The sequence below is a fragment of the Microtus oregoni genome, unplaced genomic scaffold (genome assembly GCF_018167655.1).
Source record: "Microtus oregoni isolate MIOR12 unplaced genomic scaffold, Mior012 000081F_ref0000091, whole genome shotgun sequence".
In the NCBI taxonomy this organism is placed as follows: Eukaryota; Metazoa; Chordata; class Mammalia; order Rodentia; family Cricetidae; genus Microtus; species Microtus oregoni.
In genome coordinates this window covers 1,985,215-2,001,576 of record NW_024544541.1, presented here as the reverse complement: position 1 = coordinate 2,001,576, position 16,362 = coordinate 1,985,215, and the positions used below count along the sequence as shown (strand labels likewise).

Genomic DNA, 16,362 nt, shown 5'->3' with positions numbered 1-16,362 from the left:
GCTTACGTCATCATGATCCAGGAAGTGGAGAGCCACAGAGTCCCCTTCCAGAACACAACACAATATTCTGAGATCCCCTACTAGCTCCGCCTCTCAGGAGTTCTGCTACCCACCCCCCAACAGCCAGCGCGTGGGCTGAAGACCAAGCTTTCAACACATAAACCTTTGGGGACATTCATCCAAACCATAGTCTTCAGTGTGCTATGGAGGGGTGGGAGATGGCTCAGTCAGCGACGCGCATGCTATGCAAGCCTAAGACCCTCTGCATCCCTGGAGCTGGGCCCTGAGCATGGCTCACAGAGCTGGTGGTGAGCGTACCTCTACCATGTTGGATGGGGTGAAGCCAACAGGCAAAGTCAGCAGCATTAGTTCTAGCCATGGCTCTGCTTGCCTCTAGCAAATCCTACTAGCTCAGTCAACAGAGCATGAGATTCTTAATCTCAGGGTCATAGGTTCGAGACCAACATTGGGTGCCAATTAAATAAAAACTCAGAAAATGAAATTGGGGTTCAACTTGAAGATCCAAAATACAAAACAGCCATCCACTGATAAAGTGGAATTCCCTTCTGTATGCTGTGAATACCATTGGTTAACAAAGAAACTGGCTTGGCTTGTGATAGGACAAAAGAGTAGAGCTAGGTGGGGAAAACTAAAGTGAATGCTGGGAAGAGGAAGGCAGAATGAAAAGAAGCCATGGAGCCGCCACCAGAGACAGAGATGCTGAAACCTTGCTGGTAGGCCACAAGCCTCATGGTAAAATATAAAATAATGGAGATGGGTTAATTCTAGATGTAAGAGCTAGCTAGCAATATGCTTAAGTAATTGGTCAAGCAGTGATTTAATTAATATAGTTTCTGTGTGGTTATTTTGGGAGTCTGAGTAGCCAGAACAAGCAGAGGATGGCCAGGAACACACTAGCAGCCTCTTACTACACACTGGCTCTTACCTCTACCTCAGTCCAAAATGGCGATCCTGCCTCCAGGAATCTCAGAATGAGACTGAGAGCTGTCTCCTCCAGTCTTTTTTTTTTTTTTTGGTTTTTCGAGACAGGGTTTCTCTGTGGCTTTGGAGCCTGTCCTGGAACTAGCTCTTGTAGACCAGGCTGGTCTCAAACTCACAGAGATCCGCCTGCCTCTGCCTCCCGAGTGCTGGGATTAAAGGCATGCGCCACCACCGCCCGGCCTCCTCCAGTCTTATAATCCTCTCTAGGGCTGGGATTAAAGGCATGCACTGCCCAGTTTCTATGGCAACTAGTGTGACTACTAGGATTAAAGGTGTGTGTCACCACTGCCTGGTCTGTGAGACTGACCAGTGCAGCTGTTTTAATCTCTGACCTTCACGTGGGGTTTATTTATTATAATACAAATGAAATGCCACTACAACTAGCCACCACTGCTCCTTTCTTAGACACATTCCTTTGTTACAAGGAGCTGAACACTCAGACACAGTGAACAGCAAGTGAAAGTCTTCGTTCTAGCCAGCAGGGACCTCACCCACTGAGGTGTGGCTCTGGAGTCTTTAAGGGCAGAGACTTTGTCCAAGCAGCTGCAGGGGGAGTTCACTGAGTAAGCAGTTTGAAGCTGAGATTAGTGGTTATCCAGCTGTAGGGAGTTTCTCACGAACAGAAAGCTAAGATAAACAGCCAGAGGGCAGTCTGCACAACTGGTTAGCTGAGCTGAGTTGGGTTAGCTAGGACGTCCTGACCTTTGATTCCTAGAATAAAGTCGGTAGTTCTCCACAGGTTTCTGCAGCACTGATTGGTCTTATCAGTAAAAACCCAGAGTCAGCTATTAGGGGGTGATGATGAAAGATCAGAGAAGCAGAGCAACCAGGCCCTAGAGGCAAGGCACTCCTGCCCAGTGGCTAACTTTTGCCACAAAGAAAGCAAACTCCCTGTGTACTTTCTTCGATGCCCATTATCTTCTCTGAAGTAGATTGGTGCCACCAAGAGCAGACATATCTTCCTGTTGTAACAACAACAACCAAAAAAAAAAAAACTATGTTATTAAAACATCTTAAATGCCATATTCTGTAGATCTCTGAAGTGTTTGAAGACCACTTGTCTACCTAATATATGTCTGTTTGACCTTGAAAACATACCTAATGTGACTACAACATTAATTGTTATAGGTGACTAACTATTAACCTCCATTTCTTTATTTTCCTAAATAGGTTATAATAATACCTTTTGAGGGCTAGAAATTTGCATTGCATTGTTAAATGAACTGTATAGGTATAATAGTTTAACAAAATTAGAAATGTTGTACAGTATATTTTAGCAAAAATAACCTGACATTTGTATCAATATACAAAAATCCATATTGTCTTTCGGCGGTTTCATCTAATTCAAAGATGGAGGATGCTGGAAACAAGGAGACTGAATTAGAGAACATTCCTGACACACCAAGAGAGGTCAGGGTGAAGATGCGTCGGAAAAAAATTGAAGACGGAGACGGAGGAGGGACAAGAGTCTTTTTCTCAGGTGATAGTGCCTCTTGAAGTGGTCCCTGTACCCGAGGAGCAGATGCCCGCCCTTAATGAACCTCCTGTCCTCTATGAAGAGGTCAGCACAACGGTTGTGACCACAACCGCCTCTGAGGCAGTGTTGGCATCTTGGTCGAGGATTGCAGCCAATGCTAACAAGACCGAGGCCCTGCAGTTCATTACAACACCCGAGACATACGGGGATCTGTGGTGTGTGGTTCATGGGAGAAGCCTTCCAGCAGACTCAAGAGGTTGGGTTCAGCTTCAGTTCCACGCTGGACAAGCCTGGGTACCTGAGAAGAAGGGGAAAGTGATTGCCCTCTTCCTGCTGCCAGCCTGCACCTTTCCGCCCCCACACCTGGAGGACAACATGCTGTGCCCCACATGTGTTCACAAGAACAGGGTCCTAAAGAAGACCCAAGGATAAAGGGAATCTCAGGTGTGAGTAGCTGCTGTCATTACCTACTCCTTGGAGTGAGATACAGAACTGCAGCCAAGACTGAGACTGATGGGAATTCACACCTGTGCCCTTGAAGGTGCCCGGATCAGCCAGAAGCCATGAGGCCTTGTTTGTTATTTGTTGCTGTAGTACTAGCAGCTTGGAAAAAGAGCCAGTGAAGCCACCAAAACGCAGCAGGTCCACCTCTTCCTTGTGAGGACTGCATACTCTTAAGTGACTATGCCTTTTACTTTTGTGTGAAAATAAGGTTTTGCTGGGGTGGGAACTGGCATCTCCAGATATAGTACTTGCTTGTACTGCCACCGCCACAACAGGGTCATAGGCAGTTCTGTGGTCCCCTATAAAGATTTAGCTTATGACTGTAGCTTCTGCATGTCCCCTTTCCCGGGTTGTAGTATGTTTGTTAGTGTGTAGTGCTTGGGTTTGTTTTCTATTGTTGCAATATTAAACCAAATCTGGTTTTTGGCAAAAAAAAAAAAAACCATATCAATGTAAAATATTTAAGACTATTAAGTACCTTTTTGTTTAAAAGTAGATTCAACAATCTACTCTTATACCCTGTTATAACTATATAGCCCCCTTTTTTCTTTTCAAAACAAGAATTCTGAATCTAATCTTTGTTTTTACCTGATCATTACCAATAACAACTTGTAACCAACTCCCCTGAACTATGACAAATATCCATAACCCACTGAACGACCAAAACCCACCACCCCACCTCTTGGGAATGTGGGCCTTGTGTTCTTAAATTTACTTACTATGTCTGGGGGTGATAGCATCTTCAGGGGATCCTTAATAGAAAATTTTAAGTTAATTGTCAAGTCCTAGGAGAGGTAGCTGTATCATTTGTGTCTGGTGTCTGTGTAATGGGGAAGTGCAGGGTTTGTCTCATGTCCTGGCTAGAGTAGTCTGTGAAGCTGGATGGGCTTAGCCAGACACCTTGAAACTGTCCTGAGCAGTTTGTAGTCCAAAGCCAATCTTTAGGTGATATTTGTCTGCTTAGTGGTGTTGTCACAGTCCTGGTGGAATTGTCATTGTGGGGCCCCGTCCTTCTTTGGAGTCTTCAAAGGTCACCATTAGACTTGGTCTTGGTTCACTACAGAAAACTTAAACATTTTAAAAGTCATATGTGCAGATCTCAACAAGGTTAAAGGATCAATATTTGCCAGGGACATCCATGGTACACAAACTTAATTCCTAGTTACCTGATAGAGACTCAAGCCTGAAATCATGTGCAGGGAGATAGATAAAGCCTTTCTCTAGAATTAGTATATATTAGTATATAATCATTAATATCTTGATACAAAGTTTAAATATATATATATTAAGGTTTAAAATATATATTAATCACAAATTTTGAGATAATATTCATACCTTATGAAAAAAATTTAAAAATCTAAATATAACCAAAGAATTATGAGATAGTGGCAATAGAATAATCCCTAATTTTGGTTTTTCTTCTGTCTCATATCAGGATTCTCCATCAAGGAGATTAGATTCTAGCTCAGACATTCTCAACCTGGGGGTCTCAACCCCTTTGGGAGTCAAATGACCCTTTTATAGGGATCAAATATCAGATATCCAGATATTTACATTTGATTCATAACAATATCAAAATTACAGTGATGAAGTAGTGATGGAAATGGTTTTACTGTTGGGGTCAACGCAACACAAGGGACTGTATTAAAGGGCTACGACGTGAGGAAGGCTGATATCCTAGTTAAACTGAATTGACCTCAGCAAGAATACAAGATGGCCCAGCGGTGGTGGTGCACACCCAGCAGAGACAGGAAGATTTCTGTGAGTTCAAGGCCAGCCTAGTCTACAGAGCTAGTTCCAGGACAGCTAGGGCTGTTACACAGAGAGACCCTATCTCGAAAAAAAAAATACAAATACCTTTGCACTGTCTTGCCTCGTCACACCTTAGCCCCTCACTTTTACATCCTTCCCTTCCCAGAAATCTCACTGCACCTCTGGGACATTATACACTGCCCTGTCACCTAATAGTGACATACCTATCATCCCTGAACTCAGGAGGTAGAGGCAGGAAGATCAAGAGTTCAAGGCTAACCTGAGCAGCATAGCAAGACTGTCTCAAAACACAAGGCTTCCTCCTTGGTGTTCAGTTTGTTTTGGTATCCAGAGAGATTCCACCGCTTCAGCCACCACCAGTCTCTAGGGTCTGGTCCTCAGCTGTGCCCTGGTGCAGAAAGGGACCTGCTGATCAATGGTACCTCCACAGTCAACCTCACTCTCTGGTGTTTGGCTGGAGTTCTGCTCATGGGCACTGCGTAGTCCAGGCTAGCCTAGAACTCACTATGTAGCCCAAGGATGACCTCTGCTCTGATCTAGAAGCCCCTGTCTCCCAAGCGCTAGGATCACAGGTGTGCATCATCGAAACTTCAGAATTTGCTGAAAGATTTTTCATGACTAAGAATCTTATGATGTATATTTTAAAATAAAAACATGTTTTGAATATCAATAGTATCTGTATTAAACATCTCAAATCTTTGGTTATTTCTAATATCATCAGAAGTTCACAGTGGCTCCCCAAGAAAGTCATGTGATTGCACTTGCCAGACACCAGGAGGTGCCATTGAGCTGAGTTTTTCTTTTCCTGAGGATGCGAGAGGGAGAGGAAAGGAGAGGGAGAACTATGTAGCTATATGAGCTTAAATCCGGAAGCCAGAGGAAGGCCAGCTGTTGCTTATGACTGCTTGAGAGCCCCCTTGTCCTGGCTCAGTCTGTCATTGAGACGGATGGTCCTGATGGCGGCTGAGGGTCTATAGAGTTCAATAACAGAACTCAATAATAGCCTGCATGACGCTCTAGATCCCATTCCTAGTATACATAGGTTTTAGAAAATCAGACCAAGTCAAAATAACAAAAGCAGCATCCATTAGAAAGCAGCCTTTAGCAATGCAGGGCTCCCACAATGGGCTAGGCCATCTCACTCCCTGAGACCCGCTTCAGGGACCCCAGCAGGTAGAAGGGCTTCCACAATGGGCTAGACCATCTCACTCCCTGAGACCCGCTTCAGGGGCCCCAGCAGGTAGAAGTCTCTGTGCCAATTTTTTCTTCCATTCTAAGCTGAGCTCTCCGGCAGACAGGAGGGGACCTCGTCTCTGAGGACAGGCTAGGGTGCTGGGATCAGCCGTCCTGAGGCCAGACCTCATGAGGTTTTCAGCTATGGCCATCAGTGGGTTCGCTATGCTATATACTCTGTCCCATATGGCAGATTTATTTTGGTTGATTTGGCTTGATGGGGGGTGGGATGTGTCCCTCATGTGCCGCACCTGAGGATAGATTATTTTTGGTCTCTATCTCTTAGCAGCACAGCCTAGCTTTGACTTGCTGGGTTAAGAAATATTTTATCTGAGTCTTTTGCACCCCAAACTCTAGCTCTTGGGAGGCTAGCAGGAGGATCACTTGAGATCAAGTAAGAGTTCATCTGAGCCGGGCATGGTGGTGCGGGCCTTTAATCCCAACACTCAGGAGGCTGAGGCAGGAGGATCTCTGAGTTCAAGGTCAGCCTGGTCTATAGAGCAAGTTCTGGGACAGCTAGGGCTACACAGAGAAACCCTATCTCCAGAAAAATAAAACAGAAGCTGGGTCTAGAGACACCTCAGCAATCAAGAGCACAGGCTGCTCTTCCCTTCCATGGGACCCAGGTTTGAATCCCAGCTGCCACATGGCAGTCTGTAACTCCAGTTCCAGGGGATCTGATGCCCTCTTCTGGCCTCAGCAGACACCGCACATATGTGGTGAACAGAACAAAGAACCTGCATACATGAAATAAAGATAAATCTCCAAAACTACGTATATTTAATGTCTGTTTATAGAAACGGAAAACCCGGATCAAGGCTGAGGTGTAGTCAGTGGTGGACACATGTGCCAGGTTCTCCAGAAGATAGGACTGAGGCAGAGCCGGTCCCGCTGGCTCTCCCTGGGGCTGAGCGGGATGGTGAGTGTCAACCAGGGAGAAACACACACAGAGCCGGGAGTCTGTCAAAGCAGGATCTCACTTTATTGCATCAGGGCAGGAACTTACATAGGGCTGAGGTAGTGGGTGGAGTCTTGGGATGGGGTGAGGTGGAGTGAGGAATAAGGGCCAATAATATCCTGCTACAGTAGACAGAGGCGGGCCTTAGTCAGGCTGTGCTGAGTCACTCCCCTCCAAACTCAAGTTAGGCCCAGGAAGTTACACTGGGCCTCATGAGGCCCAACACACATGGAGACCATGATAAGGTCCTGGGTTCTGTCCCCAGAGCCAAAGCATCAACAGCATTTGTGGGATTGTTTGCCTGGGTGTGGCCGCTAATATCAGTGTGATTGTTTGTGACACATTCTTGGTTGCCAACTCAACACATCTGCAAAGAGGGAGCCTCGTTTAAGATCCCCTCTCATCGGCCTAGGGACTTGTCTGTGGGGAATGTGTTTGCTTACTGAGGGAGGAGGACCTGACCGGCTGTTGGTGGTGCCACCTTGGGCACGTGGCCCTGGGTTGTAAAAAGAATCTGAGCTGAGCGGAAGCAAGAAGTGAGGAAGTATGCGTGTTCCCCTACGCTTCCTGCTTCCAGCTCCTGCCTTGCTTTCTCTTGATGAACTGTACCTTGTAAGCCAAATAAACCCTCTCCTCCCATAGCTGGTTTTAGTCCTAACGTTTAACCCAGCAACAGAAAGCTAACCGGGACAGTGTTTGGAGAGGCTGAAGCAGGAAGCTCACTTCCCCTGTGGCAGGCAGTACCTGAGAAATTCCCCTGGGGTTTTGGGGACCTCAGCTCAGGCTGAACTGGTATTTGTGGTTTGAGTACAGAAAAGAACTTTAGATCTATCTACTTTATGAAGTGGGGTTGGGTCCTAATGATGATATTTTAATATAAGCTTGGGTGTGAGGGCGAAGAGAAAGAAGGGGAGACACAGCATGCGTTGGAGGGCATGGGTGTGGACTCCCCAGAGGCGCTCTCTGGCTGTCTGCGTGTACAGTGGTCGTGGGCAGGGTTTGGCACAGTGTGAGGATACTGTGTGGTTAAGAAGGCTGAGGTCACTGTGGTGGCACCTGAGGGGCCCCTGGGAGTACTGCAGCTGACATTAAGAGTCTAGCCATGGGGGTACTAGAAGATAGGGTTTTTTTTTGTTTGTTTGTTTGTTTGTTTGTTTTGGTTTTTCGAGACAGGGTTTCTCTGTGGCTTTGGAGCCTGTCCTGGAACTAGCTCTGTAGACCAGGATGGTCTCGAACTCACAGAGATCCGCCTGTCTCTGCCTCCCGAGTGCTGGGATTAAAGGCGTGCGCCACCATCGCCCGGCTGAAGATAGTGTTTTTTATTAAGTTTTGCCTGAGATTCTGACTCCTTGTCTGGGAAAGTAAACAATGCCCTAGACCCTAAACACCTTAAACACAGTCCTTGTTACTTTAACATAAAATAGCTCTCTATGAGAATATTAAGACTATGTTTGGAGCAAACGCCGGGTTGTTTTGAATTTTATCTGTTTGCCCTGTGTGTGAGTGTACCACAGTTCAAGTGTGGAGGTTAGGGAACAGTATACAGAAGCCAGTTCTCTCGGTCCACAGGATCAAACCCAGGTCCTCAGGCTGTGCTGAACCATCTTGCGGGCTAGGGTGTTGCTGACTGTGCTGGAATTCTGGCTTCTCTGTTCCCGAGAGGCGTCAGCCAGACCCTGGTGAGGGTTTTTCCTTCCTGTGGTCTCTCAATTCCTGTCTACCCCGCCTCAGTTAACATGATTTGATAACTTGACCCAGTAGACACATTTCTGGGCATGCCTGGGAGAATTTCTAAATCGAGTTAAGCGTTGTGATCCAGCACGAACGCGGACCACACTCTAGTAGATCTGGGCAGCCTGTCCTCCACATGCGCGCATCCTCTGGGATGCGCAGGCTCGCACTGTGGGTGGGGCAGCCAGACCTCCCAAGTCCTGCGCACACACGGTGGCCGCTGGAGGGCAGCACCTTCTCCGCAAAGGCGGCCGGGTCGCCTGGACCAGAGGGGCAACTTAGGCTGGAGCTTCCTGTTTCCACAAATGGCCGCTGCGCCGAAGGCCTTTCAGAAGATTCTGGCGCTGGTGACGGGAACACGCACTGGGTGTGCCCTGGAAGAGCCCTCGCTATTTCTGAAGGATGGCCAGTTTCTCAAGGGCTCTAATGCCCATCTTGAGCTTCCTGCAGCAGGCTCTGTAACTGAAACCTCAGGGCCTGCCGTGGGCCCTCCTGGCTCCTGGAGGAGGAAGTCGCCTGGCGACTTCGTTCCCTAGACCGAAACTGTTTTCCTGGCAGTAAAGAACTGGACCCCCAGGCACCCCGGCGAAAACGTTTTTCAGAAAACAAAGTCGACCTCAGTGCCGGGCAGTGGTGGCTCACGCCTTTAATCCCAGCACTCAGGAGGCAGAGGCAGGCGGATCTCTGTGAGTTCGAGGCCAGCCTGGTCTACGAGAGCTAGTTCCAGGACAGGCACCAAAGCTACAGAGAAACCCTACCTCGAAAAAAAAAAAAGAAAGAAATTTGGTTTAAAATGTGTCACTCTCCCACCCCCACCCCCACCCCATCCTGGTTGGTGTTTGGGTGGTTTTGAAACAATTTCTGCTATGATGTTTGTCTTTTTTTTTTAATTTTTTTAAAGTATTTATTTATTTGTTATGTATACAATAGTCTATCTGTGTGTATGCCTGCAGGCCAGAAGAGGGCGCCAGACCTCACTATAGATGGTTGTGAGCCACCATGTGGTGGCTGGGAATTGAACTCAGGACCTTTGGAAGAGCAGGCAATGCTCTTAACCTCTGAGCCATCTCTCCAGCCCCCCTGCTATGATGTTTGTAAAGGGGAAGTGGAGTTTATAAATTAACACACCATTATGTCCACAGTCAGTTTGGGTAGACGTCACAAAAGTATTATTGATGATTGTGCTGAGCCAGCCCATTTAATGCGTGTGTGGAGGGGACGACACGTGCCAGGTAAGCCCATGTATGGGAGCCAGAGGACAGCTTTTGTGGGGTCAGTTCCTCTCCTTCTACCATGAGGTAGATTCAATTCAGGTTGTCAGGTTTAGCCAAAAATGCCCCTACCCACTGAGCCGTGTCACCAGCCCAGAAATTCTGAATACTGAAAAGTTTTGGGTGAGTTTATTTGACTTTAATACTTGCTTCTTTTTATTCTAGAATAGGTGCTTTTGTAGGGGGGACATTATAATCTAACCCAACCACAGAAGACTCTTGCTATGGAACATTCTAGATCTCTTTATATGTATACATGCACACACACACACACACACACACACACACACACACACAATTTCAGACCTGTCCTCATAACCCCCAAAAATAAAACAGATAATGGTCAACTCCTGCTACTTCAAAACCAAGCAAGCCTTGTTGGGCGGTGGTGGTGCATGCCTTTAATCCCAGCACTTGGAAGGCAGAGGCAGGTGGATCTCTGTGAGTTCAAGGCCAACCTGGTCTACAGAGCAAGTTCCAGGACAGGCTCCAAAGCTATACAGAGAAGTCTTACTGGCTAAAATTTACTGAAAATGTCTTAAGGATGGAAAGATGGCTTAGCAGGTGAAGGCTCTTGCCACCAAGTGTGGTTGTGACCTGAGTTCTACTCCTGGGCCATAGGTAGAAGGAGATGGCTGATTCCAGAGGTTATCCTTTGACCTCCACATGTGTGTCATGGCGTGTGTGTCACCCCACAATATGTAGGTAGATACATACATACATACATACATAGACAGATATTGTGGGCATAGTGGCACATACCTTTAATCTAAACACTCAAAAGACAGAAGCAGGCAGATCTCTGTGAGTTCAAGGCCAGTCAGATTTATATAGTGAGTTCGAGGCCAGCTATAGTTACACTGTGAAACCCTATTTAAAATAAAAGTAATTTTAAAAATTAAAAAAGCTTTAAAAACTTAAATTGAACTCTTTTCTCTCAAATATTTCCTTCCTTGGAAGAAAGGGAGGCATGAACTCTTCCCTTCATTCTGCTGTCCCTTATCGGCCTCAATGGAGCTGCCCAGGCCCAGCTCCCCCAGTGTCTCATGGGAGGCCGTGGACTGATGGAAACCAGACCTCGCTTTACATTCTTCCTTACCAACTTCACACACACACACACACACACACACACACACACACACACATTTATACACATTCACATACTCTCCCTCTCACACACACACTCACATGCTCACATACTCACGCACACATTCACATACTCTCCACACTCATACGCTCACATACACTCACACGCTCACACTCTCTCTCACACACACTCACACACTAACACACTCTCACACACTCACACACTCACACTCTCTTCTCACACACTCACACTCTCTCTCAGACACACACACTCACACACTCTCTCACACTCTCACACACTCACACACACACTCACACACTCACACTCTCTCACACACTCACACACTCTCTCACACACTCACACACTCACACACTCTCTCACACACTCACACTCTCTGACACACTCACACACTCACACACTCTCACACACACTCTCTCACACACTCACACTCTCTCTCACACACTCACACACTCTCACACACACTCACACACTCACACACTCACACACTCTCACACACACTCACACACTCTCACACACACTCACACACTCACTCACACACACACTCACACACTCTCACACACACTCACACTCACACACTCACACTCTCTCTCACACACTCACACACTCTCACACACTCACACTCTCCTTCACACACTCACACACTCTCACACACACTCACACACTCACACACTCTTACACACATTCACACTCACACACTCACACACACTCACACACTCACACACACTCACACACTCACACACACTCACACACTCACACACACACTCACACACTCTCACACACTCACACTCTCCTTCACACACTCACACACTCTCACACACACTCACACACTCACACACTCTCTCACACACTCACACACTCACACACTCTCACACACTCACACACTCACACACTCTCACACACTCACACACACACACACTCACACACTCTCACACACACTCACACACTCTCTCACACACTCACACACTCTCTCACACACTCACACACTCTCTCTCACACTCTCTCATACTCACACACTCACACACTCACACACTCTCTCTCACACACTCACACTCTCTCTCACACACACTCACACACTCACACACTCTCTCACACACACTCACACACTCTCTCTCACACACTCACACACTCACACTCTCACTCACACACTCACACACTCACACTCTCTCATACTCACACACTCACACACTCTCTCACACACTCACACTCTCTCTCACACACACTCACACACTCACACACGCTCTCTCACACACTCACACACTCACACTCTCTCTCACACACTCACACTCTCACACACTCACACACACTCACACACTCACACACTCTCTCTCACACACTCACACACACACTCACACTCTCTCACACACTCACACACACACTCACACACTCACACACACACACTCACATACTCACACTCTCTCTCACACACTCACACACTCACACTCTCACACACTCTCTCACACACTCACACACTCTCTCTCACACACTCACACACTCACACTCTCACTCACACACTCACACACTCACACACTCACACACTCACACTCTCTCATACTCACACACTCACACACTCACACACTCTCTCTCACACACTCACACTCTCTCACACACACTCACACACTCACACACTCACACACACTCACACACTCACACACTCACACACACACTCACACACTCACACACTCACACTCTCTCACACACACACTCACACACACACTCACACTCATACTCACACACTCACACACTCACACTCTCTCTCACACACACTCACACACTCACACACTCACACACTCTCTCACACACACTCACATGCTCACGCACACTCACACACACACACACACCCCACTTCTGCCTCTGATGATGGAGCTGTCCACCACAGTGCTGCTGGAGGGAGCCATGTTCATCTCGAGTCCATTGTGAGTCTCTGGGGTGCACTAGATGTTGTGGCAGTCTTTATCTTATATGGCTGGAGGAAACTGCAAGGAAGAATATTCCAGGGCTGGGGCAGCGGCTCAGTGGGTAAACTACTTACCACATGTAGGTGAGTTTCCTGTCCCTCCTGCCAGCTCCCAATCACGACACGGAGACTATCAAGTATGAAAACTTGACCGAAAGCTTAGTCTTGTTTCTGACTCGCTCTTAGGACTTAAATTAACCATTTCTATTAATTTACTCTTTGCCTCGTGGCATACCACCTTTATGGTGTACTCCTATGCTGCCGCCTCTGGTCTCCTGGCATCTCTGTCTCTCTGCCCTTCTTCCCAGCATCATCTCTGCCCCAAAAATCCTGCCTAGCAATTGGCCTTTCGGCTTTTTTATTAAACCGATCTGAATGGCAAATCTTCACAGTGTACATAAGGATTATTTCACAACAACCATACAAGAATGAGGATGTGAGTTCAAATCTCTTGGACTCATGAGAAGCCAGGTGTGGTGGGTGTCTCTAACCCCCGTGCTCTGATGGTGAGATGGGGGCAGGAGAGTCCCCGAGGCTTACAGCCAGCCAGCAATGCCCAGCAATAAAGAGACCTCTCGCAAACAAGGCAGAAGGTAAGGGCCAACACCTGAGGTTGTCCTCTGAGCTCCAGGTGTCCTCCACCTCTGTCCTCTGACACCTGCTATGGCACATGTGCCTCCACACACTGAGACACACACAGACACATATACACAGAGATATACACACAGAGAGACAAACAGACACACACAGATACACATACATAGACACATACACACAGAGACACACATACAAACACAAAGAGACACAGACACACACACATGCATACACAAACACACACATTTTCCAAGTTCCTGCAATTGGAACACCATGATCCAGAGTTCAGTGAGCAAAAAGAACTCAGTAAAAAGATGACAGTCAACAAAGCAACCAGGAGCTAAATGACGTAGCCCACAATTAAAGCTTTGGAATCAATTCCATGTAATGGAAAACCACTGGAGGGTTTTCAGTAGGAAAATGACATGATTAGGTTTGTATTTCAAGGGAATAAACAGCAATAAAGACTAATGAATACCCACGCATCCACTCCGCATTCTCAGCAATAGGTCATTACAAGCACAAACGTGATGCTTTTCTCCAGCCCCTCCCCCTCCTTTTAATGGATATAACCACTGTTCTGCCTCAGGTAATTTTTATTATTATTGTCTTGTTATGTATCTTGCCACCTTGAAATTATGCATAGATCATGTTATACTGTTGAACATTTTATAAATAAGATTATGTTGTTTTTCTTGCCGTCTGTGGTTCAACATTGCTTGTGAGGTTTTACCCTGTTGGTGTGTCTAATTCCATCCCTTCGTTATTTTCCGTTATGATCTATAAAGCATCATTATTCTACATTGTCTCTTGACGAACATTAGGTTTTCCCCGTTAATATTCAATTATGAGAAATGTTGCCCTGAGGGCCAGAGAGCTGGCTCCGTTGGTAAAAGGGCTTGCTCAAGCTTGAAGACCTAACTTCAAGCCACAGCACCCACAAAAAAAGTCAGGCATGGTGACACACTTGTAACCCCAGTGCTGGAGAGGGGGAGATAGGTGGCTTGCTGGGACTCCCTGCCTGGCCAGCATAGACTAACGATCAAGTCTCAGATCAGTGAGAAACTTTGTCTCAGAAGCCAAGGCAGGAGGCTGGAGAGATGGCTCGGTGGTAGAGATCTCTTAGGACTCTCGCAGAGGACCTGGGGTCGAGGTTCCCAGTTCCCTCATGTCAGAACACAAACACCTGTAATTCAAGTTGCAGGAGATCTAACACCCTCTTCTGACTCTGAAGGGCTCCTACACTCATGGAGTGCACACCCAGGCACACACAGTTAAGGTAAAATATAAAACAATAAAATAAATACGAGATGGACCACTCCTGAGGAAGGACACCCTAGGACCTGGGTTGACCACGGGCATCCACCTGCATGCACACACGCGCACACACACACACACACACACACACACACACACACACGGGGAGGTGGGGAGGCTATATTGCAGGACTAGGGAGATTGATAAAGTGATTGGCACACAGAAATGAGGACCTAAATTTGGATCTCCAGCACACACATAAAAGCTGGGGGTGCACATCTGTAATCCCAACACGAGAGGGGAGGAAGGGAGACAGGTAAACCCCTAGAGCGCATTGGCCAGTCAGTCCAGCCAACTGGCTTCATGAGAAGTCCAGGTTCCATAAGGAAACAACACTGTCTCAAAAAATAAGGTGGCTAAAGATCAACGAAGACACCAATGCCAACCTCTGTTCTCCAAATGTGCACGTGCACACACACACACACACACACACACACACACACACACACACACACACAGAAATACTACCGTGAACTTCTCTGCAAAAACACCTAGGAGCAGGGTAATTTCTGCACCTAACAACATGGAGATGGCCAGCTTGCCAGGGCATTCCACACTGCGCGCAGAGCTGCTAGCTACGCCTCCCACCCCCTGCCTGCATGGACAGCGCTGACTCCACAGCCTCAGAAACACGTGGTAACACAGTTTGAGTCCTAACGTCCATGTGGCCATTCACATCTGTAATTGCTGTTCCAGGAGGATTCACTGCCCTCTTCTGGCCTTTTTGGGTACTACAAGCATGTTTTACATAGACACAGAGGCAAAACACTCATAAAAAACAAATCTGATTTTTTTTGGGGGGGGGGGAGGTTTCAAGACAGGATTTCTCTGTGTAGCCCTAACTGTCCTGGAACTAGCTCTTGTAGACCAGGCTGGTCTCGAACTCACAGAGATCCACCTGCCTCTGCCTCCCAAGTGCTAGGATTAAAGGCGTGCGCTACCACCGCCCGGCTAAAACCTAATTTTTAAAAAAATTAAGTGGCACAAAAGAGTAGTAATACAGAATTTAAAAATGAAAATTTCCAAAATCACTTTATTACATCTAAATTCTAAAGGGAAGTTTGGCTGATTTACGACTTAGATCAAAGAAAATGATTTTCATTTTTTTAGTCCTGGGGATCAAACCCTGGGTCATGGCAAGTCAAGGTTTGCCAAGGGTAAGGCTCTGTCACTGAGCCGCATCCCCAGCCCCCAAATTTAATGAATGATTGACAGGAGGTTGTCGAAGGCTTGATTTCTTTGCATGTCCATCCAGGTTTGTTTCCACCTGTGGTGTCTCACCCACATCCCTCCTCTTTCATCTGATGTAGCTCACTTCCTTCTATGGGTGGTAACTCCCTGAGTTAGTCAGAGACTCACTGCAGGTGGCAAGGAGACCCACAGGACAGGATTCCTCAGAGGCGGGGCAGGGTGAGTCCACAGGGTGCCAATTCCAGTTTA

At 47.0% G+C, this 16,362-nt stretch overlaps 1 protein-coding gene across 1 annotated transcript; it reads left to right on the top strand.

Annotated features, from left to right (window-relative positions):
• Positions 1-2,352: 2,352 nt before the first annotated feature.
• On the top strand, positions 2,353-2,911 carry LOC121441751 (developmental pluripotency-associated protein 4-like). Its single transcript, XM_041643033.1, is given in 2 exon segments — positions 2,353-2,448; positions 2,450-2,911. Coding segments are annotated over 2 exon segments (558 nt in total).
• Positions 2,912-16,362: the final 13,451 nt, after the last annotated feature.